The sequence below is a fragment of the Dama dama genome, chromosome X, assembly GCF_033118175.1.
Source record: "Dama dama isolate Ldn47 chromosome X, ASM3311817v1, whole genome shotgun sequence".
NCBI classification, from domain to species: Eukaryota; Metazoa; Chordata; class Mammalia; order Artiodactyla; family Cervidae; genus Dama; species Dama dama.
Genome location: NC_083714.1, coordinates 102,533,096 through 102,558,001, shown reverse-complemented (window position 1 = coordinate 102,558,001; position 24,906 = coordinate 102,533,096). Strand labels below are relative to the sequence as shown.

Genomic DNA, 24,906 nt, shown 5'->3' with positions numbered 1-24,906 from the left:
CTTTTCATCTTGTTTATGGTTTCCTTTGTTGTGCAAAAGTTTTTAAGTTTAGCTATGTCCCATTTGTTTATTTTTGTTTTCATTTCCATTACTCTAGGAGGTGGGTCATTGAGGAACTTGCTGTGATTTATTTTAAAGAGTGTTCTGCCTATGATTTCCTATAAGAGTTTTATAGTTTCTGGTTTTACATTTAGGTCTTTAGCCCATTTTGAGTTTATCTTTGCATATAGTGTTACAAATTGGTATAACTTGATTCTTTTACATGTAGCTGTCCATCACCACTTATTGAAGAGACTATATTTTCTCCATTGTATATTCTTGCCTCCTTTGTCAAAGATAAGGTGTCCATATGTGCATGGATTTATCTCTGGGATTTCTATCTTTTTCCATTGGGCTACATTTCTGCTTTTGTGCCAAGTCCATGCTATTTTGATGACTATAGCTTTGTCTTCAGCTTTGTCTTCAGTCAGGAAAGTTGATGTGTCCAGCTCCATTTTTCATTTTCCAGATTGCTTTGGCTATTCATGGTCTATATGTTTCCATACAAATTGTGAGATTTTTTGTTCTAGTTCTTTAAAAATATACCATCAGTAGTTTGATAGGGATTGCACTGATTCTGTAGATTGCTTTAGGCAATATAGTCATTTTCACAATATTGATTCTTCCAGTCCAGGAACATGGTATATCTCTCCATCTGTTTGTGTTATCTTTGATTTCTTATATCAGTGTCTTATAGTTTTCTGCATGCAGGTCCTTCATATCCTCAGGTAGGTTTACTCCTATGTATTTTGTTCTTTTTTTGCAATGGTGAATGCAACTGTTTCTTAATTTCTCTTTCTTATTTTTTACTGTTAGTGTAAAGAATGCTATGGATTTCTGTGTAACAATTTTATATCCTGCAACTTTCCTATACTCATTGATTAGCTCTAGTAATTTTCTGGTGGCATCTTTGCATGGTGTATCTTTTTTAACAGCCTTTTACTTCTAGCCTACCTTTATTTGGGGCGGGGGGGGGGACTTCCCAGGTGGCACTAGTGGTAAAGAAACTGCCTACCAATGCAGGAGACATGAGAGATGCAGGTTTGATCTCTGGGTCTGGAAGATCCCTTAGAGGAGTATATAACAATTCACTCTGGTATTTTTGCCTGGAGAATCCCATGGGCAGAGGAGCCTGATGAGCTACAGTCAATAGGGTCACAAAGAGTCAGATATGACTGAAACAACTTAACACATAATACACATGCCATGTCATCTGCAAGTGGTGAGTTTTATTTCTTTTTTTCCAATCAACATTCCTTTTATTTCTTTTTCTTTGATTTCTGTGGCTAGGACTTCCAAAAATATGTTGAATATAGTGGCAAGAATGGGCACCCTTGTCTTGCTCCTGATCTTAGAGGAAATGCTTTCAGTTTTTCACCATTAGGAATAATGTCTGCTGTGGGTTTGTCACATATGGCCTTTATGATGTTGAGATATGTTCCTTCTATGTCTATTTTCTGGAGAGTGTTTTTAATCATAAATGGATGTTGAATTTTGCAAAAGCTTTCTCTGCATCTATTGAGATGATCATATGAGTTTTATCTTTCAATTTGTTAATATGGTGTATCACATTGATTAATTTGCATATACTGAAGAATCCTTGCATCCCTGGGATAAAGCCCACTTGATCATGATGTATGATCTTTTTAATGTGCTATTGGATTCTCTTTGCTAGAATTTTGTTGAAGATTTTTCCATCTATGTTTATCAGTGATATTGGCCTGTTATTTTCTTTTTTTGTAGCATCTTTGTCTGATTTTGGTATCAGGGTGATAGTGGCCTCATAGAATGAGTTCAAAAGTTTTCTTTCCTCTACAATTTTCTGGAAAACTTTGAGCAAGATACATGTTAGCTCTTCTCTGAAACTTTGGTAGAATTAGCCTGTGAAGCCATCTGGCCCTGGGCTTTTGTTAGAAAATTTTTTATTGCAGTTTTGATTTCTGTGCTTGTGATTAGTCTGTTTATGTTTTCTATTTCTTCCTGGTTGAGTTTTGGAGGTCATACTTTTACAAGAATTTGTCCATTTCTTCAAGTTTGTTCATTTTATTGGCATATAGCTGCTAATAGTAGTCTCTTATGATCCTTTGTATTTCTACATTGTCTGTTGTAACTTCCTTTTCATTTCTGATTTTACTGATTTGAGTCTTCTCCCTTTTTTCTTGATGAGTCTGGCTAATGGTTTTCAATTTTGTTTATCATCTCAAAGAACCAGCTTTTAGTTTTATTGATCTTTGCTATTGTCTACATTTCTTTTTCATTTATTTTTGCTTTGATCTTTACAATTTCTTTACTTCTACTAACTTTGGCTTTTTTGTTCCTTTTCAGGTTGCTTTAGGTGTAGGGTTAGGTTGTTTATTTAATGTTTCTCTTGTTTCTTGAACTAGGCTTGTATTGCTATAAACTTTCCTCTTAGCACTGCTTTTCCTTCATCCCGTAGGTTTTGACTTGTGTTTTCATCGTCATTTGCTTCCAAACATTTTTTTATTTCTTCTTTAATTTTTTCAGTGACCTCTCATTTATTCAGAAGTGTATTGTTTGACCTCCTAGTGTTTGTGTTTTTAATAGTTTTTTCCTGTAGTTGATGTCTAATCTTATAACGTTGTGATCAAAAAAGATGCTTGAAATGATTTCAACTTTTAAAAATATATTGCAGCTTGATTTATGACCCAAGATGTGATATATCCTGAGGAATTTTCCATGTGTATGTTAAAAAAAAGTGAAATCTATTGTTTTGGGAAGAAATGCCCTGTAGATATCAATTAGATCTAACTGGTCCAATATATCATTTAAAGTTTGTGTTTTCTTATTAATTTTCTGTCTGGATCATCTGTCCATTGGTGTGAGTGAAGTGTTAAAGTCCCCCATTATTATTGTGTTACTGTTGATTTCCCCTTTAATAGTTGCTGACATTTGCCTTATGTATTGAGGTGCTCCTATGTTTAGTGTGTGTGTGTATATACATATATAACTGTTTTATCTTCTTCTTGGACTAATCCCTTGATCATTATATAGTGTCCTTTCTTGTCTCTTATAACAGTCTTTATTTTAAAGTCTATTTTATTTGATATGAATATTGCTACTCCCACTTTCTTTTTATTTCCATTTACATGGAATAAGTTTCTCCAGCCCCTCACTTTCAGTCTGTATGTGTCCCTAGGTCTGAGGTGGGTCTCTTGTAAATAGCATATACAAGAGTCTTGTTTTTGTATCCATTCAGCCAATCTATGTCTTTTGGTTGGAGCATTTAGTCCATTTACAAAAGGTAATTATTGATATGCATGATCCTATTACCATTTGCTTTGTTGTTTTTGGATTTGCTTTTACAGGTTTTTTTTTCTCTTGTGTTTCCTGTCTAGGGAAATTCCTTTAGCATTTGCTGTAAAAGTGGTTTGGTGGTGCTGTATTCTCTTAACTTCTGCTTGTCTGGAAAATTTTTGATTTCTCCTTCACATCTGAATGAGATAGTTGCTGGATGGAGTAATCTTGATTGTAGGTTTTTTTTTTTTTTCCCCTTTCATCACTTTAAGTATACCCTGCCACTCTCCTCTGGCCTGCAGAATTTCTGTTGAAAGATGAGCTGTTAGCTTTATGGAAATCTCCTTGTATGTTATTTGTTGCTTTTCCCTTGCCACTTTTAATATTTGTTCTTCTTAATTTTCATTGGCTTGATTAATATGTGTATTGGTATGTTTCTCCTTGGGTTTACCCTTGTGGGACTCTCTGGGCTTCCTTGACTTGAGTGACTATTTCTTTTCCCATGTTAGGGAAGTTTTTGACTATAATCTCCTCAAATATTTTCCCATACCCTTTCTTTCTCTCTTCTTATTCTGGGACCCCTATAATTCCAATGTTGGTTCACTTAATGTTGTCCCAGAGTTCTCTGAGACTGCTCTTGTTTCTTTTGATCCTTTTTTTCTTTATTCTGCTCTGCTTCACTTATTTCCACCACTCTATCTTCCAGCTCACTCACCCGTTCTTCTGCCTCAGTTATTCTGCTATTGTTTCCCTCTAATGTATTATTAACCTGTTATTGTGTTGTTCATTGCTTATTTTCTATTCTTTATTTCTTCTAAGTTCTTGTTAGACATTTCTTGTATCTTTTTGATCCATGCCTCCACTCTATTTATCCGTGCCTCCATTTTATTTCCAAAGTTTTGGATCATCTCTACAATCATTACTCTGAATTCTTTTTCACATAGACTGCCTATTTCCTCTTCATTTGTTTTGCCTTGTGAGTTATTACCATATTCCTTCAACTGCTTCATGTTTCTCTGTCTTTTCATTTTTGTTTAATTTACTGTGCTTGGAGTCACCTTTCTACAGGCTGGAAGGTCTTAGTTGCTATTAATTGTCAAGCCTGCCCCCACCCTGGGTGGGTTTGGGCCAGTGTCTTGTGAAGGTTTCCTACTAGGGAGTTTGTGTCTGTGTTCTGGTGAATGGAGCTGGATCTTGACTTTCTGAAGGACAGTGCCATGTCCAGTAAAGTGTTATGAGATGTCAGTGGACTTGGCGTGACTATGGGTAACCTGTCTGCTAATGGGCAGAGTTAAGTTCCTATTTTTCTGAAGGTTTGGCATGAAGTGTCTGGCACTGGAGCTTGCTGGCCTTTGGGTGTGTCTTGGTCTTAGTGTTGAGATGGAGGCTTTGGGGAAAGCTATCACTGATTAATGTTCCATGGGTTTGGGAGCTCTATGATGATCCAAAGCCCTGGACTTGGATCTCCCACTTCAAGGGTCTAGGCCCAACCCCTTACTGTAGCAGGAAGATTTCACAGGCCACACAGCATAGAAGACAAGACCCCAAGACTAATGCGAAACCAACACAAACAGCCCAGGGCACTCAAAGAAATTCACACATTCATTCTGAAGAGACTAACTTCCCTTTTTGGAAGTGTAGGTTCTTCTGTCAGTGTTCAGGAGGTATTCTGTAGGAGTTATCCCATATGCAGATGGATTTTTAATGCATTTATTGGGAGGAAGTTGATCTCCCTGTCTAATTCCTCCACCACCTTGAAAGTCCTCAGGAATCTAGCTGTAACTTCTTATATTTATATGTTATTCAGTAGTATCTGTAAAAGGTAAGCAAATACCTGGGCCCTGTTTCTCCCTGTAGATGCCTGCATTTACAGATTTGAGGTTAGCATTTTGCATTGCAATCTCAGTTTGCTCATGAATTCAAATGAAGAAAATTTCCAATTTTCTAGCTTTTTTTCCTTGTTATATAAATGTTAGAGAGAGACTCTTTTAAATTTTACATCTCTGTGATGATAACTTAGTATCATATGAATCTGAGGATAAGATTTGAAGCTCTGTTTGTCTTCCAGCATCCATACCACAGTTTACAAATTCCCCCACGATGGTGATCATGGTGGGTTTACCAGCTCGAGGAAAGACCTACATCTCAACAAAGCTCACGCGCTATCTCAACTGGATAGGAACACCAACTAAAGGTATGTCTCTGAAACCCTTTGTTCTACAGCCCTCTATAGAACACTGATGGAGTATAGAGTAAGGTAGCTAATCTCAAAAGAGCAAAACCACTAGTACAGGAATGTCTCAAACCACTATTAACAGTACTAAGACTATTACTAATATTATTATTGCTGCTGCTGCTACTACTACTACTACTATAACTGCTACTACTATTTCTACTACTGCTACTACCACCTTCATAAATTTTACAAATTCTTCAGTACATATCCAGTGCCAAATCTTATGCTAGGGGCTAAGTATAGGAAAATTAATAAGATTAAATATCTGTTTCAAAGGAGGTCTATTTTGTAAGACCTCAAAATCACTCTATCAATAACATATTACTTTTATTACCATTTTTATTAATATTACATCAATAATACTATTTTATTAGCATTATCATTTCTTTACAACCTTAAGGTTCCCTTCAGAACATAGGGATGTATAGAGTCAAGCACATTGAAACCCCAGCCTGGAGGCCCCCACAAGCTCTTCAGTATAGCAGGGCACTTTAGCTCACCTCTCCAGTCCAGAAAGTGTCCTGTCTCCAAGCCTCTCCTTAGGTCTGTGCCTTGCTTCTCCCCCTCTCCAGCAGGAAGTGACCCTGCCTCCTTCCACCTCCAGAGGGATCTCCTTCACAGCCTGTCAGCCTCCTCCCACACTCCCTGCTTTCAGCTTTCTTTTCTCCCCGTGTGATATCTTTTCTGCTTACTATCTCTTATTCAGCAATCACTCTCTTCTATTCTCCTTTTGATTTCTCTATCCCCATCCTGTATCCCCACTCCTATTTGACTCCTCTATTCTCCCTAGGACCATGCTTCTCTGGGCTCCCACACAAATGCTTTCTACAGCCCCTTCTATGCCGACACTAATTACATAGTGTGTTGTGTGTCTGGGTCTCTCGCCCCAGGAGCTGCTCTGGGGTAAGCTCTTAGATCTTATTCATTTCTATTGCTCAAGTAGGACAAAATTAAGACATTTAGAGGTTCTAAATGCTAAAAGTTAGGGTGCCCCTGCATCATATGTAATTCAGAATAAAAGCAGTAAATGTAAAAAAGTCTACCAATTTTTTTAATTTATCCCCTAATGACTATGTTAATACTTTTAATGCATATTCACTTGACTGAAAACTTTTACTGGGGCTATGTCTTTACTGGTACACTAAGCAAGTGCTTAGCCTGTCTCTCTTATGGAATGGAGCACTGCTCCCCAGTGTGGGAAAAAGTTCTTCTCAGGCATTCATTTGCTCAGTCATTAATTATTTGTTGAGCACAGTTGTGTCAAGGCCCTTGTTGGATGTTGGGCAAACAAAAACAAGTAAGATAGGACCCTTGCCCTAAAAGAACTCACTTCTATCCTTAAGCTCTAAAACACCCATGTGGGAGGAGCTAGTATTATCATCATCCCACAGTTGATGAAACTAACACCCAAGAGTTGATGCATCTTGTCTGAAGGCACATGGTCACCATGTGATGGAACACATCACATGGATGTAACATCAACCAAGGTGATGGAACCAAGATACAAACCTACATCTGGTTGATTCCAAAGCCTAACACTGTGTCTGACACTGACACCCACTGTCTGATACTTGGCACTACTGATGGGAAGAGGAGAGAACCCACATTGTCCCTGTACTCCCCTCCATGTTCTTCCTCTCATTTCTCTTGACCATCCCAACACCCTATCTATCTGCCCCCTTCCCTCCCTCTCTCCAGTCTTCTCCTCTCCTTCTCCCATTTCTTATTTCCCTTCATTTACTTTCTGTTTCTCTCATTCACTGGTGAGTTTCCCACTGGTCCTCCATGTGCCAAAACCCATACTATGCACTGGACATGCAAAAGTAGATGAGATTCACACCCCGTCCTTAAAGATTTCTCCATTTGGCTGGAGTGCACAAGAATACATGTCACTGAAGAATCCCAGAGCAGGGTACTGAGGGTCTCACGGAGGAAATCACCACCTGGCAGGCAGTGAAATCTTCCATATGTGGTATATTTGAGCTGGGTGGGTCTTATGGGAGGAATAGGACATTGGCAGAAGAGAAGGGGAGAAGGAATAGTTCTTGTAGGACTGCAGGCTCTGAGGAGCCTCTGCTGAGTGTAGGGGCACATGTGATGGTGGCAGATGGGTCTCTGCTCCTACGCACCTGCTTCCCATCTGCTCCACTCACACAGAGACCCTCAGAGTAATATTTCAAACACATAGCTGCCCATATCTATAGCTACCAAGGGTTCCCTTGACTGGCAGGTTTAAATCCAAGCTCCTTAGCCTATCATTCATTCAAGGCTCTCCGTGATTGGCCTCTGCCAGGCTCACAGGCCTCACTCACAATTGGCTGACTCATGTTCTGCATTCTGCCAATGCCACACCTTTGCTCAAACTGTTCCTCTACCTGGAATGTCTTTGTTCCCCTCTCCCACACACCATGCCTGCCTATAAAAGGTCTGCCTTCCTATAAAGACTGGAACAAATGCTGCTTTCTCCAAAATAAGCTTCTGAGACTACTCTAAGTTTAGTTAGTCTTTCTGCCCCCCTTACTCTTTAGCATGACTCTGTCAGAGAGCTTAATAAACTGGATGAGAGCTCTCTGTTTACTGGTTTACTCTCTGTCTTGCCTTCTGGATGGTGAGCTTCTTGTGGATCCATCATGCAGATCAGATTCATCTCTGAGACCCCAGAACTCATGTCCTGATTTACAAAGTAGACATGAGAAAGTATTTGTTGGATGAATGAATAAAATAGTACATTATATCTTTGTCTATTATCCCCTTGTTCCCCCTTTCCCTCCTTCCTCTCTGGTTTTTACCACTACAAATGAGAAAGTGTGGCCTAAAAAGTTCAACAAATCTAGGTTCTCTATACTGATGCATAAAATATGATAGCATTGGACTAGGTATCAGAAGGCCAAGTCTAGTTATGTCCCCAGCTTGCTCAATGTTTGACCCTTGGTTTACTCCCTGGATCCCAGTTTCTTTATCTCTCCAATGGAGTGGGGCATTAAAAGCTTTGTAGTTTATGATAAAATGGAATAGTGGAAAGATCACCAGCTCTGGAACCAAATAGACCTGTGTTTGAATCCCAGCTCTCCACTTACTATGAGAGTTACTTTCTTTCTCTGAAATTTCATTTTCTCATTTTTAAAATGGAAACGGCGATTACTACTTTTTAAGGTTGTTGTGAGGAGTAAGTGAGCTGGACGCCATAATTTGAGGCTTTGTATACATGTTATATAATTAGAAACTCTACCTTCTTTTGCCTCTGAGATCCCTCCCAGAAAGGATTTTTTTTTTTTTTTTTTTTTTTTTTTTTTGCCACCGGGATCTTCCCAACCACTTCACCAGGGCTTCCTGCTTTCAGTGTTTAATTTAGGCCAATATCGACGAGAGGCAGTGAGCTACAAGAACTACGAATTCTTTCTTCCCGACAACATGGAGGCCCTACTTATCAGGAAGTGAGTACCTAACATTTTAAAGACCTTTGCTGCCCCCTGGCGGAGGAAGGCCTCTATTCAGATGAGAGGGGAGAAGAGCAGAGGAATTTGAGTTAGTAAGGAGACCATCTAGACTCTCAAAGCGGAGTTAAGACAACCCTTACACTATATTAATCAAAGTCTATCTCTGGTCATATCCATCCCTTGCTTAAGAACTTTAAACAGTTTCCTACTTCTGACAGGAAAGAGTAGAAATTTAGCCTATCATTTAAAATAAGAGTCTCAGTAGTTTGGCCCACTCTGATCTCATCCATTCAACTTCAAGGTGTTTGTCCTCTACAAGACTCTGAACACTTTCAGAACAGTGCCTGAGTCTCACTTATTGATCTACATCCTCATAATGAAACCCAACAAAGAAAGAATAATCACTAAACAGATTTTTGCCAAAAGCGTAAATACATTTCCATCATGTTACCTGTGTTTGCCCTGTGTTGCCAGGAATGCCTTCTGCTTCACAGACTATGTATTCAGGCTCTTCTTGGGTTCAAGACCCAATTCAGTTTGAGCACTATTAGTTCAAGGTTTGGAGCCCTTAATAGTATGGCTCGGTTATTAGTCTACTTTTCCTGGGTATGTTATGCCCCTAAAATGTCTACACAGAGCCATTTTCAACTGTGTGACTTCTCTGTGCCTGTCATAGTTCTTAGAACATAGAACACCCTTTGTAGATATTCAACAGATGAATAATTTAATGTATGACATATGAGATATAGTGCAAAAGATAATGCAGAATAGAGAGGAATCCATCTTGGACATAGTAGCTGTCTCTGTTTCTTTCTTCATCTTTTTCAGGCAGTGTGCCCTAGCAGCCCTGAAAGATGTTCATAGCTATCTCAGCCATGAGGAAGGTCGTGTTGCAGTAAGGAAATTTGCATTTTCTTTGGGGTTTCTGTTGGGATGGAGAAGAGCTAATATATTTTGAGTGTTTATTATGTTCTATACATTATTCTAAGCACTTTGCATGTATTAATTTAATTCCACCCTACCCCACAAGATAAGTACTTTTTACTATACTCCATTTTATACCCCAGGAAAATGTAGTGCAGAAAGACCAAATAATTAAATATTTTCCCAAAGGGTAGGCCAGAACTGGAATACAGGTTGTATAGCTCCAGAATCTATACTCCTAACCAATATAGTCTACCACTCTACTCCCAAGAATTCAGCAGGACTACACTAGAATTTGACTGCAATACAAACATTTTTGAGTTCTAGAGATTTACCTAAACACGTAGTCAATTTAATCTCATAAACCTCTGATATAGAATTTGGAAATTCTAAAAAGGCTTCAAAGAACTCCAAAATGATAGGGAGGGAAGAAGCTTCACCTAGGAGCTGAGAAAATCAGTTTCAACTCTGCTTTGTCAGTAAGTCTCAGTGGCCTTGGGTAAAAGAAACCCTTCTTCTAAGTTTCAGCTATTTAACCTGTAAAATGGCCCTAATAGAATTCCACAGTTTTCCTCTGGCCTTATTATGCTTACAGAGTCTGCTACATTTCTGGGCAGACAAAAAAGGCTCAATGAATGCTTGAGAAATTGATATAAGCCATTTCAAATCCTTCAAAACCCTGGTCAAGTTTTATCTCCTCCTTGAAGCCGTTTGCTTAGCATAGGGATGGTCAAAGAGTAGGCATAGATTTAAAGCAGGACTAGATTTAAAGCAAACCAATCTCATCGTGTGCCTCTAGGTTTTTGATGCCACCAACACTACCAGAGAACGACGGTCACTGATTCTGCAGTTTGCTAAAGAACATGGTTACAAGGTAGAGTAACTCTTAAACTCTTATCTAGATCCTACTCATCTATGAGCAAACCCCAAAGAAAGCCAAACCAGGGGACAGAGATGCAAAATCAGTTACCATAGGCTCAGCATTGTAATTGAGTTATAGGGCTTTCCAGATCACAGTTAGAAACATAAAAACAGAACAGAACAGGAAAGAAGGGATGCCACATAAGGCATTACTGAGAAGCTGACACTGTTGGGTGGGTATGAGGAAGGAGGAGATGGAATCACTACAATTTAGGGCCAATCTGCCTCATAAAACTCAGAATCCTAAAAGTACCACTGTATGAAATTACATTGTCAGAAATGCCTCTAAAGATGGCTCAGAGTCATTGAGAAGAGGTCAAGTTATGTTTAGTTCATACCAAACATAATTCCTTGCTGAAATCTCTCTTTTGTTTCTTGTATAGGTCTTTTTCATTGAGTCCATTTGTAATGACCCTGATGTCATTGCAGAAAACATCAAGGTAAGGAGCACCAGTCACCTTTTCTTTCTTTCTTTCTTTTTTTTTTTTTTTTTTTAGTTGAAGCTTTTTTTTTTTTTTTTTCATTTATTTTTATTAGTTGGAGGCTAATTACTTTACAATATTGTAGTGGTTTTTGCCATACATTGACATGAACCAGCCATGGATTTACATGTGTTCCCCATCCCAATCCCCTCTCCCGCCTCTCTCCCCATCCCATCCCTCTGGGTCTTCCCAGCGCACCAGCCCTGAGCACTTGTCTCATGCATCCAACCTGGGCTGGTGATCTGTTTCACCCTTGATAGTACACTTGTTTCAATGCTATTCTCTCAGAACATCCCACCCTCGCCTTCTCCCACAGAGTCCCAAAGTCTGTTCTGTACATCTGTGTCTCTTTTTCTGTTTTACATATAGGGTTATCGTTACCATCTTTTTAAATTCCATATATATGTGTTAGTATACTGTATTGGTCTTTATCTTTCTGGCTTTGTCTCAGATTTGGATCATGCCTAGAAATATCTCTGTAGTTAAAGGAGGTGTTATTCCATGAGCTTCTCCTCCCACTTCCTATAGGAAGTATTCCTTCACCATCCTGGCATACAATGATTCTGTGAAATTCTTCTTAGTACTGGAGAGAGGAAACTAAGGTTCCAAGGGGAGAAGTAAGTTGTCAAGAGTTCATACAGCCGGGAAGAGACAGAACTGGGACTGAACCTCAGGTCTGTCTATCTGTCTTGAAAGCTCTTTTTTTCTGCCCCACAATTTGTATCAAATTTATCACTGCTCTTAGATTCCAGGCATGTGGTTTAGATTTAGAACACTCACCACATTTTATTGTTTCCTATTTCATCAAATTACTGTATCTTGGGGACAGAGGAGACCTTAAAGATCACCTCCTTCAGTGTTTCATCAGAAACCTGAAATCTTAGCTAAATGTTTGTCTAGATTTTCTTTTTGTACCTCCAATGATGAGGCTTACTGCCTTCATTAAATGCAGTCCAATCAAGCTGAAATCTGACTCCCTGTAATCTCCACTCATTGGTCCTATTTTTGCCTCTTGAGGCATAGAATATGTCCAAATCCTCTCTTTTGTTTTCATCCATCCACCTGTCCATCCATTTGTTGATTGAACATAAATTGAATCCAAACACCTGGACTGAACCATTATGGGTATTAGAGGCAGAAATAGATAAAGGAGAGTTCAGCCTTGAACTCACAGTCTAATGAGGGAGACTGACAACGTAATAGATATAACTCTGTGAGATCAGTGCTGAGATAAACGAACAAAGGAGGCTGTGGAAGGCTGTTGAAGAACTAACCTTGCATAGGAAAGCTTCTTAATGAAGATAACAGCTGACCTGCATATTGAAGAATGAATAGGTATTTAGTAGGTAAAGAATGGAAAATAAGGGAATGGCATATACTAAGTACAGTGTCTTGGGGGAACTAGAAATAGCTTAGATTGGCTAAAGCAAAGTGTGTGGAGGACTAGAAGAGCAATGGGAGATGAGGATGAAGAAATCATTCAGGGCACAATATAACAAGCCATGTGTCACCTACTAAAATATTTCATGCATGCATGCTAAATTACTTTAGTCATGTTCAATTTTTTGCAACCCTATGGACTGTAGCTCACCAGGCTCTTGTGTCTATGGGGATTCTCCAGGCAAGAATACTGGGGTGGGTTGCCATGTCCTTCTCCAGGGGATCTTCCTGATCCAGGGATCAAACCTGTGCCTCTTATGTCTCCTGCATGGGCAGGTGGGTTTTTACCACTAGTGCCACCTGGCAAACCCAAAATATCTCATACTTTGTCCTAAAAGAGATGAGGAAATAGTGAAGGGTTTCAAGTAGAGGAATTCCATATTCAGGTGTGCACATTGGAACTGTCCTTCTTGCTACTAGTAAGGGAAAGTAAACTCTAAACAGAGCAACTTGTCACAAGCTAGAGTGAGCATCCAGGAAGGAGAGAATGGAGGCCATTTGGGGAGCTATTTAGAAAATATAGTGAAGGTATATCTTCACTATATATACCTTCTATATAGTGAGGTACCTTCTAAGAGGTACCTTCTAAGAGGTGGGGGATGATAGAAAGAGACACATCTAGGATGACTCTCAGATTCATTTAAGACTCAGAAGTGAAAGGCAAATGAGAAAAGGAAAGATATACCCATTTGTATGCAGAGTTCCAAAGAATAGCAAGGAGAGATTAAAAAAAAAAAAAAAAAAGCCTTCCTCAGTAATCAATGCAAAGAAATAGAGGAAAACAATAGAATGGGAAAGACTGGAGATCTCTTCAAGAAAATTAGAGATACCAAGGGAACATTTCATGCAAAGATGGGCTCAACAAAGGACAGAAATGGTATGGACCTAACAGAAGCAGAAGATATTAAGAAGAGGTGCCAAGAATACACAGAAAAACTATACAAAAAAGATCTTCACGACCCAGAAAATCACGATGGTGTGATCACTCACCTAGAGCCAGATATCCTGGAGTCTGAAGTCAAGTGGACCTCAGGAAGCATCACTATGAACAAAGCTAGTGAAGGTGATGGAACTCCAGTTGAGCTATTTCAATACCTAAAAGATGATGCTGTGAAAGTGCTGCACTCAATATGCCAGCAAATTTGGAAAACTCAGTGGTGACCACAGGAGTGGAAAAGATCAGTTTTAATTCCAATTTCAAAGAAAGGCAATGCCAAAGAGTGCTCAAACTACAGCAAAATTGCACTCATCTCACACGCTAGTAAAGTAATGCTCAAAATTCTCCAAGCCAGGCTTCAACAATACATGAACCGTGAACTTCCAGATGTTCAAGTTGGTTTTAGAAAAGGCAGAGGAACCAGAGATCAAATTGCCAACATCTGTTGGATCATAGAAAAAGCAAGAGAGTTCCAGAAAAGCATCTACTTCTGCTTTATTGACTATGCCAAAGCCTTTGACGGTGTGGATCACAACAAACTGTGGAAAATTCTTAAAGAGATAGGAATACAAGATCACCTGACCTGCCTCCTGAGAAGTCTGTATGCAGGTCAAGAAGCAACAGTTAGAACTGGACATGGAACAACAGACTGGTTCCAAATCGGGAAAGGAGTAGGTCAAGGCTATATATTATCACCCTGCTTATTTAACTTACATGCAGAGTACATCACGAGAAATGCTGGGCTGGATGAAGTGCAAGCTGGAATCAAGATTGCCGAGAGAATTATCAATAACCCCAGATATGCAGATGACACCACCCTTATGAGAGAAAGCAAAGAAAAACTAAAGAACCTCTTGATGAAAGTAAAAGAGGAAAGTGAAAAACTTGGGTTAAAACTCAGCATTCAGAAAACTAAGATCATGGCATCCACTGCCGTCACTTCATGGGAAATAGATGGGGAAACAATGGAAACAGTGACAGACTTTATTTTCTTGGGCTCCAAAATCACTGAGATTGTGATTGCAGCCATTACAATAAAAGACACTTTCTTCTTGGAAGAAAAACTATGCCCAACCTAGACAGCATATTAAAAAGCAGAGACATTACTTTGCCAACAAAAGTTCATCTAGTCAAAGCTATGGTTTTTCCAGTAGTCATGTGTGGATGTGAGAGTTGGACTATAAAGAATCCTGAGCACCAAAGAATTGATGCTTTTGAACTGTGGTGTTGAAGAAGACTCTTGAGATTCCCTTGGACAGCAAGGAGATCCAACCAGTCCATCCTAGAGGAAACCAGTCCTGAAAATTCATTGAAAGGACTGATGCTGAAGCTGAAACTCCAATGCTTATGCGAAGAACTGAGTCATTTGAAAAGACCCTGATGCTGGGAAAGATTGAAGGCAGGAGGAGAAGGGAATGACAGAGGATGAGATAGTTGGATGGCATCACTGACTCAATAGACATGAGTTTGAATAAACTCCAGAAGTTGGTGATGGACAGGGAGGCCTGGTGTACTGCAGTCCATGGGGTCGCAAAGAGTCAAACATGACTGAGTGACTGAACCGAACTGAACTGACTTGAGTAGATGATAGTGCCATTCACTGAGATGGAGAATATGGGTAGAGAAGTTAGATCCTAAGGGATTAGAAGATGCCAGCCCTTCAGAAATCTAAAGCCAACATATGCTAAGTTACTCCAGTAAACACTTGATACATGTAAGCCATTATGACCCCTGGTCAAGATCTCCTGTTCCTCTTCTTCAACCACTTGTCACACCACAATTTCCAGTCCACTTATAAATGATTATCTTAAACTGTGTATTCTAGAACTGAATATAATGTAACAGACCTTGTTTGAGCACACAGAGATAAGGAATGAGGGTTATACCATTCAGATTCTCTTCAACTGTCTGATTTTGTAAACTTGAGCAAGGCCTTCTCTCTAAGTCTCAATCTCCTCATCTTTATGATGAGGGATATTGTACTCAGTGAACTCTAAGAGTTCTTCCCAAGGGCACTGTCAGAATCTCTGTCTCCCATGGTTCTTTCTCCCTTCTTCCAGCAAGTGAAACTTGGCAGTCCTGATTATATAGACTGTGATCGTGAAAAGGTTCTGGAAGATTTTCTAAAGAGAATAGAGTGCTATGAGGTCAACTACCAACCTTTGGATGATGAACTGGATAGGTAAGAACCCAGCACCACAAAGTATAGGTCTGGATTCTTAGCCTGGTTTTGATGTCTTATAAGACCTGAAGAAATGCCTTCCCTCTCTGGGCCTCAAGTTTATTTGCAAAATCAGGGAGCTACACTTGATCTGTCTTCAAGGGCCCTCCCAGCTCTAATTATCCACGACATGGTGATTCTTTAATGTGTAAGGTGTTCACAAGAGAATTGAAGTAATGTTTTACTGAACAATATGGACTTATTAGGACCCTGGTCTCTGGGAGAAAATGCCTCTCCCCTATGGTTGTTACTATTATGTTCTCAAAAGTATTCTTCACATATGGATGACACTTCAGTTTCCAAACATGTTCACCTTTTTTTTTGTTTGTTTGTTTCATTGAATGCCCTTGGCACTCCAGTTAAGGAGGCTGAAATAGGTCTTATGATCACAAATTTTCAAGAAGAGAAAATTGCATCTTAAGGAGCTTGAGCTTGCTCAGTCTTCTGCCACATAAAGCTAGGATTTTAATCACACATTCTGTCTCTTAATCATGTCTTTTTTCACAATGTACATATACCATTTTTCAGTCAATATGTATTTGACTTCTTTGGGCTATGGTGTATATAGGGGGTGTAAATAAGGGCAAGAAAAGTAGATTCTATCCTCAGGTAGCTTCCATAGTGCTTTGATATATGAGAAGATGCATGAAAAATATGAAACTTTCATTCATAAAACCAACTAAAGATTGGAGAGGTGTTAGCTGGAAGTACATGGAAAATGTTAGCTTTAGACATAAGGTGTTCCCAGAAGCTCACTTTCTTTCAAAATAGATTGTGATGAGAAGAGACCCTGGTCACTCAGACCCTTTGGGCCTCAAGTAAGAAGTATAAGGAGGCTGCTAATAGTCATCACCACTCTAAGAAGTTTAAAGAGCATCCTTCCAGCTTTGTCCAACCAAAATCCCCAAGGTGAACATTGTAACTGCTTCACTTCTTAGACATAGAGAAGGGCAAGGGTTTACCTGAGGCCACACAATGAGTCAGTAGCAGAATATATACTCAAATTCCTATCTTCAAACTTCCATCATGGTTATCCCCTCCCACATATCTATATCATAAAAAGTGTCATATGATACTCAGTGCAAGGAGCATGACCTTATGTATGATTGTGAATATTGTTCACTGTGGCAGGTCAAGGGTAAAATTGCTTTTCTCATCAAGGCATCTGTACTGGAGTGAAGGAAACTTTTCCAAATTTCCACAAAGTCACTATATGAGAAGTTCAAAGGAGGAGCACTAAAGTGAAAGAACAGCATTGAGAAAGCTCTAGCCTTTGGCCTAGACTTCTGCAGGTGCTCAGTGTTTCATGAATCAGTTCAGGTCTGAAGATAACTGATTCTGAAAGTTGACTTTATCTAATCATTTTTTCATCAACAGACATTTACAATCCATGCATCAAGGCCCAAACCTAGCTGTGCCCTAAGAATACAAAGAGGGATAGGCTATCTGCTCTGATAGAATGACCACTTGGTTGAAGAAGACAATGAATATGCAGCTGGCCAGAATTGGGGGATGGTAAAGCAAGTGGGGTGGGGGAACACAGAAGAGGGGATCCAGTCCAACTTGGAGGAAAAGATCTGGAAGAGCATGTTTACCAAGTATTTAGGGCACCAGCAAGGTAGAGACTACCAAAAACAAGAAATAAAAAAAAGACAGTCTTGAAAGCTTTTGGTAGCTTGTATTGGGTTGGCAGAAAGTTTGGGTTTTTCTGAACGAACTTTCTGGCCAACACAATATTTCAAAAACAGTATCAAGGTAGTGAAAACAGAAAAGATCTAACCAGAAATCAGTAGAACCTCCTCGTATTATAAGATAGCTTATAATTTTTAGTATAAAGATGTCTCTCCCATCAGGAAGCTTCCATAAGCCTCTTATCCTTATTCATCAGAGGGCAGACAGAATGAAAACCACAAGCACAGAAAACTAAAAAAACTGATCACATGGACCACAGCCTTGTCTAACTCAATGAAACTATGAGCCACGCCATGTAGATAGACATGGTCTATCCACCCAAGATAGACAGGTCATGGCAAAGAATTCAGACAAAACGTGGTCCACAGGAGAAGGAAATGACAAAACACTTCAGTATTCTTGCTTTGAGAACCCCATGAACAGTATGAAAAGGCAAAAAGACGTGACACTGAAAGATGAACTCACCAGGTTGGTAGGTGCCCAATATGCTACTGGAAAAGAGTGGAGAAATAATTCCAGAAAGAATGAAGAGATGGAGCCAAAGCAAAAACAATGCCCAGATGTGGATGGGACTGGTGATGGAAGTAAAGGCTAATGCTATAAAGAACCATACTGCATAGGAATCTGGAATAGTAGGTCATGAATCGAGGTAAACTGGAAGCGGTGAAATAGGAGACAACAAGAGTGAACATCGACATTTTAGGAATCAGTGAATAGGAATAGATCGGAATGGGCCAATTTAATTCAGATGATCATTATTTCTACTACTAGGGGCAACAACACCTTAGAAGAAATGGAGTAGCCCTCATAGTCAAGAAAAGAGTCCAAAATGCAGTACTTGGGTGCAATCGCAAAAACGACAGAATGATCTCTGTTCGTTTTCAAGGCAAACCATTCAACATCACAGTAATCCAAGTCTATGCCCCAACCACTAATTCTGAAGAAGCTGAAGTTGAGTGGTTCTATGATGACCTACAGGACCTTCTAGAATTAACACCAAAAAGAGATGTCCTTTTCATCATAGGGGACTGGAATGCAAAAGTAGGAAGTCAAGAGAAACCTGGAGTAACAGGCAAGTTTGGCCTTGGGGTACAAAATGAAGCAGGGCAAAGGCTAACAGAATTTTGCCAAGAGAACACACTGATCATAGCAAACACCCTCTTCCAACAAAACAATAGACAATGCTACACATGGACATCACCAGATGGTCAACACCAAAATCAGACTGATTGTATTCTTTGCATCCAAAGATGGAGAAGCTCTACACAATCAGCAAAAACAAGACCAGGAGCTGACTGTGGCTCAGATCATGAACTCCTTATTGCCAAATTCAGACCTAAATTGAAGAAAGTAGGGAAACCTCTAGACCATTCAGGTATGACCTAAATCAAATCCCTTACAATTATACAGTGGAAGTGACAAACAGATTCAAGGGGTTAGATTTGATAGACAGAGTGTCTGAAGAACTATGAATGGAGGTTCATGACATTGTACAGGAGGCAGTGATCAAGACCATACCCAACAAAAAGAAATGCAAAAAGTCAAAATGGTTGTCTGAGGAGACCTTACAAATAGCTGAGAAAAGAAGAGAAGCTAAAGGCAAAGGAGAAAAGGAAAGGCATACCCATCTGAATGCAGAGTTCCAAAGAATAGCAAGGAGAGATAAGAAAGCCTTCCTCAGTGATCAATGCAAAGAAATAGAGGAAAAAATAGAATGGGAAAGACTGGAGATCTCTTCAAGAAAATTAGAGATAACAAGATGAGCACAATAAAGGACAGAAATGGTATGGACCTAACAGAAGCAGAAGATATTAAGAAGAGGTGGAAAGACTACAAAGAAGAACCACACAAAAAAAGATCCTAATGACCCAGATAACAACGATGGTGTGATCACTCACCTAGAGCTAGACATCCTGGAGTCTGAAGCCAAGTGGACCTTAGGAAACATCACTATGAACAAAGCTAGTGAAGGTGGTTGAATTCCAGCTGAGCAATTTCAATTCCTGAAAGATGGTGTTGTTAAAGTGCTGCACTCAAAATGCCAGCAAATTTGCAAGAAGTCAGCAGTGACCACAGGAGTGGAAAAGGTCAGTTTTCATTCCAATTTCAAAGAAAGACAATGCCAAAGAATGTTCAAACTACCACACAGTTGCACTCATCTCACACAGTAGCAAAGTAATGCTCAAAATTATCCAAGCCAGGCTTCAACAGTACGTGAACCATTAACTTCCAGATGTTCAAGCTGGATTTAGAAAAGGCTGCGGAACCAGAGATCAAATTGCCAACATTCCTGGATCACAGAAAAATCAAGAGAGTTCTGGAAAAGTGTCTACTTCTGCTTTATTGACTACATCAAAGCCTTTGACTGTGTGGATTACAATAAACTCTGGAAAATTCTTAAAGAGATCGGAATACCAAGCCACCTTACCTGCCTCCTCAGAAATCTGTATGCAGGTCAAGAAGCAACAGTTAGAACCAGAAATGGAACAATGGACTGGTTCCATATCAGGAAAGGAGTATATCAAGGCTATAGATTGTCACCTTGCTTATTTAACTTATATGCAGAGTACATTATGCAAAATGCCAGGCTGGGTGAAGTACAAGCTGGAATCAAGATTGCTTGGAGAAATATCAATAACCTCAGATATGCAGACGACACCACCCTTATGGCAGAAAGCAAAGAAGAACCAAAGAACCTCTTGATGAAAGTGAAAGAGGAGAGTGAAAAAGTTGGCTTAAAGCTCAGTATTCAGAGAACTAAGATCATGACATCCACTCCCATCACTTCATGGTAAATAGATGGGGAAACAATGGAAACAGTGACAGACTTTATTTTCTTGGGCTCCAAAATCACTGCAGATGGTGACTGTAGCCATGACATTAAAAGACACTTGCTCCTTGGAAGAAAAGCTATGCCCAACCTAGACAGCATATTAAAAAGCAGAGACATTACTTTGCCGACAAAGGTCCATCTAGTCAAAGCTATGGTTTTTCCAGTAGTCATATATGGATGTGAGAGTTGGACTATAAAGAAAACTGTGTGCCAAAGAATTGATGCTTTCAAACTGTGGTGCTGAAGAAGGCTCTTGAGAGTCCCTTGGACTGCAAGGAGATCCAAACAGTCAATCCTGAAGGAAATCAGTCCTGAATGTTCATTGATGCTGAAGCTGAAGCTCCAATACTTTGGTCACTTGATGTGAAGAACGCACTCATTGGAAAAGACCCTGTTCCTGGGAAAGATTGAAGGCAGGAGGAGAAGTGGATAACAGAGGATGAGATGGTTGGATGGCATCACCGACTCGATGGACATGAGTTTGGTAAGCTCCGGGAGTTGGTGATGGACAGAGAGGCCTGGAGTGCTGCAGTCCATGTTGTTGCAAAGAGTCCAACAATACTTAGCAACTGAACTGAACTGATAATTTTTATTTTAAATTATAAATGATGGGGGTATGCCGAGAAGAAATAGAAAACGTAGTACTTTTGATGTGAAGTACCTCTAAATGATTCACATGATCCTGGGCTTAAAAAAAACTTTGTAGAAAGAGTGAATATACTGACTCTTGGAGGATAGATGCATAGGAACTCAGCTTTGGAAACCAGGGAAAGAACATCTTTTCAAGGACAGAGAACAGTACCTTGTAAAGGCCTAGTTAAGTCTGAATAAAAAGTAGACGAGTACAGAGAATATTTCAGCAAAAGCATTAAGGCTGAAATGAAATAAAGTTATGAGCATGGACATGGAACACTGAGGTTAGGTCAAGCGCAGCCAAGGTATGAAGGCACCTAGAATGTCAGAATAAGCTAAGGAATTTGGAATTTATCCTAGTGCCACTCAGAACCTAGTGTCAGGAACAAGACAACAAGGTGACATCAGCCATTTACCACCTAGGCTCTAAGAGTCTTAGGTTGGAGATTTTGACATCAGGCAAATCACTTCCTCTCTCTGTGTTTCAGTTTCCTCACCTATAAAACAGAAATTATAGTCTCCACTTCCTAGGATGGCTATGAGGATTTATGCAGTTTGAAACCTCCCACCCCTGCCAGATGCACACACACACACACACACACACACACACACACACACACACACACACACAAAATGCTCAGCAAATGCAAATGGCCTATGAGATGTTGGAGGCAGTCAGGGACAGGCAGTCAGGCACAGTTGGCAGCTGCTTTTTTTGTTTGTTTGTTTTATGCAATAGATGTTTATATCAGAATATTACGTGAATTCTATTTTAAAATGTATTAGAAGACCTGGATAATTTAAAGGGCCCACCCTTGCCAGAATTCTTTAGTGACATGAAAAGATCTCCAAGTATTTCAGATATTTTTAAAACATATTTGTAAGCATGACAGCAGATGCTCTGACCCTCAGACCTGACAGAACAGTGACCATACCCTGTGCCTGACTGCCTGTCCCTGACTGCTTCCAGCATCTCATAGGCCACTTGCATTTTCTTCCTGTTTGACTGTTGAAGGATTACTGTTTCTCTCTCAGTATGTCAGCAATGTGAACCACAGAAGAGAGAATACTAGATGCATGGAGTGTAATGAGTGAAAGTAAAAAAACAGTCTGGCTCAAGCTGAGACTGAGGAAAGGAGACAAAGGGAGATGGTAGCAGGCAGTGAGCTCCTCAGGGTGGCCAGGAACCAAGTTTCTAGAACAGGTATGCAGAACAAGGCAAGGCTAGAGGAAAGGTAAGTGAGAGCGGCATTGTGGAGTAGGCTTGAAGGCAGGGTGTGTGGTTGGGGCTTTCTCTTGGGATCAGCCTCTCCAACATCAGCTCCTGAGTTGCCCTTGCTCCTGCTTGGACCGGCCCAGCCACCTGTCCTACATCAAGATCTTCGACGTGGGCACACGCTACATGGTGAATCGTGTGCAGGACCATATCCAGAGCCGCACAGTCTACTATCTCATGAACATTCACGTCACACCCCGCTCCATCTACCTATGCCGGCATGGTGAGAGTGAACTCAACCTCAGAGGCCGTATTGGAGGTGACTCTGGCCTCTCAGCTCGGGGCAAGCAGGTAGGGAAGGCCCCATGCGCTCTGATTGACTGGGCTGGTTCAAGTGGGCCACATGTTGGTGGGGTGGCTGCTGACTGGGTCCTGAGGGTGGAGGGGCTCAGTGACAAGGTAAAAGCAGGTTCTGGCCACTCCTGCTCTTCCACCCTATTAGTCATTCAGTCTTGACCCATCTTTGCATGGCTTCCATGTGCCACCAACAATTCTGATGCTTTGGTCCTGGCACACCAGGCCTTCCCAGACCACTTGCTCCTCCAACCCCATTAAAATGAGCACTGTCTCTCCTGCCTGACTGGTCCCCTCATTTTTCTCACAACTCTGTGTCTTCATTTGTGCAGTTTCCACCATGGATGCTGCCCTCCTCTGTCCCTTCTGTCAGCTGGTGACCATCCTTTGCACAGACAGCTGCCCTGAAGTGCCCCACACTTGAATCCATCTTTTCCTGCATTACTAAGGGCTGATGCTATGCTCCCAAACCCCCACTGCAGGTCATCATAGAGTTGACTCTTGTCCCCCACCAGTTACCACTTCTTTCCTGCCCTCCTTTCTCCACCCTTTTCAGGACCCATCTCCTGCTCCATGGGCTGATCCAGGAAGCCCTCCCCTGTCCTCTCTTGCCCTCCCAGGCAGGTCACTTGGACTCCATATCCCCCAGTTCTGGTCCATCTCTGACCTTCATGGTGGGAGTCTCTTTTCTGAGTGAATGAGTGAAAGTTGCTCAGTGGTGTCCGACTCTTTGCGACCTCATGGACTATACAGTCCATGGAATTCTCCGGGCCAGAATACTGGAGTGGGTAGCCTATCCCTTCGTCAGCGGATCTTCCTAGCCCAGGAATCAAACCGGGGTCTCCTGCATTGCAGGTGGATTCTTTACAAACTGAGCTATCAGGGAAGCCAGTGGTGGGCGTCTCTTCTTTCTAGTCAAGAATAATGACCTGCATGTTATACGTGCTGCCCAAATAAAGAGACACATTTTCCTGCATTTGGCCCTCTCCCTGGGCTTGTTAAAGGGGCTTCCCAGGTAGCTTGGATGACAAAGAATCTGTCTGCAGTGCAGGAGACTCAGGTTCGATCCCTGGATTGGGAAGATACCCTGGAGAAGGGAATAGCAACCCACTCCAGTATTCTTGCCTGGAGAATTCCATGGACAGAGGAGCCTGGCTGGCTACAGTCCATGTGGTCACAAAGTCAGACACGACTGAGTGACTAACATTTTCACTTTCACTGGGCTTGTTAACATAGGTATTGTTCTTGCTGGGAGGATGACGTGGGGTGGGATAAGAGGGAAATGAGGTGCAGGAGGGAAGGAGCTCCCTCTTTTATTGGACACCTCTGCACATTCATGGCACCATCTACTTCCACATGTGTGGCCTCATTTAATCTTCACAACTCTGTGGAGTGGGCATTACCATCACTGATTTATGGAAGAGGAGGCTGAGGCCCAGACAGGAACAGAAAGTGGCCTCTGGTCACACATTCAGTAAAGGACAGAGCCAGGACTGAAAACCAGGCCTTCCTGCTTGCCCCTCAGCCTCCCCCACTGCAGAGCTGGCAGTGTTGCAGGCAAGTCATCACACCAGAAGCCTCAGTCCTCTTGGCTCCTTTTCTGTTACTTTCAGACTGGCAGTATCCCCTCAAGTTGGACTCTGACTTCTATTACCTCTCTCACTCCTCAGAGCAGAGTCAGAGGCCATAGAGATGCCACCCAAGCCTGTGGCACCACCTACAGCCAGGGGTCTCTTGGTTGGGGCTGTCCATGGCCTTGCCCACACAACTAAGCACCCAGTTTGGACACATGGCCATCTCCATACAACATGCCTCCTTAAACAGAGATGTGTACATGTACATGCACATGCCTGGCTCCAACTTTCATGCTAAAGAGCACAGTGCAGCATGCACGGTTTCCAAAGTATCTTCCCATCAACTGTCATCCACAATCGAGCACCGTAGCTCTCACTATGTGCCAGAGAGCACTCTGGTGGCTCCCCATCTACTATCTAATGTGACACTCACAGAGACCAGGCTGAGTGAGCTAATGCTGTTTGCATGTTGCAGTCAGGAGATACAAAGCCAGGGTGGGCCCATGATATGCCCCAGGGCACAAGGGGACCCTGTAAGGGAGCCGGGGTAGATTAAACCCCATCACTTGTCTCCCAATCAGGACTCCTTCCACCAGAGCACACTGACTGTTGACTCATAATCCGTAATTAGAATGTGTGGACACAATGCCTATATCTGTACATAAAAATGTGTGCCCTGTATCTGTACATTTGTGCAGATGTTCCCCACACA

At 41.0% G+C, this 24,906-nt stretch overlaps 1 protein-coding gene across 2 annotated transcripts in view; it reads left to right on the top strand.

Moving 5' to 3' along the window:
• Positions 1-24,906, top strand: part of PFKFB1 (6-phosphofructo-2-kinase/fructose-2,6-biphosphatase 1) — a 98,625-nt gene that overhangs the window by 56,384 nt on the left and 17,335 nt on the right. The window contains exons 2-8 of one of the 2 annotated variants that reach the window (XM_061136240.1): positions 5,363-5,488; positions 8,871-8,964; positions 9,796-9,862; positions 10,691-10,765; positions 11,196-11,252; positions 15,732-15,853; positions 22,410-22,617. In XM_061136240.1, coding sequence (XP_060992223.1) covers positions 5,363-5,488; positions 8,871-8,964; positions 9,796-9,862; positions 10,691-10,765; positions 11,196-11,252; positions 15,732-15,853; positions 22,410-22,617 — 749 coding nt within the window. Of the gene's footprint in view, positions 1-5,362; positions 5,491-8,870; positions 8,965-9,795; positions 9,863-10,690; positions 10,766-11,195; positions 11,253-15,731; positions 15,854-22,409; positions 22,618-24,906 lie in introns of both variants that reach the window. The other variant, XM_061136241.1, reaches the window with a different exon arrangement.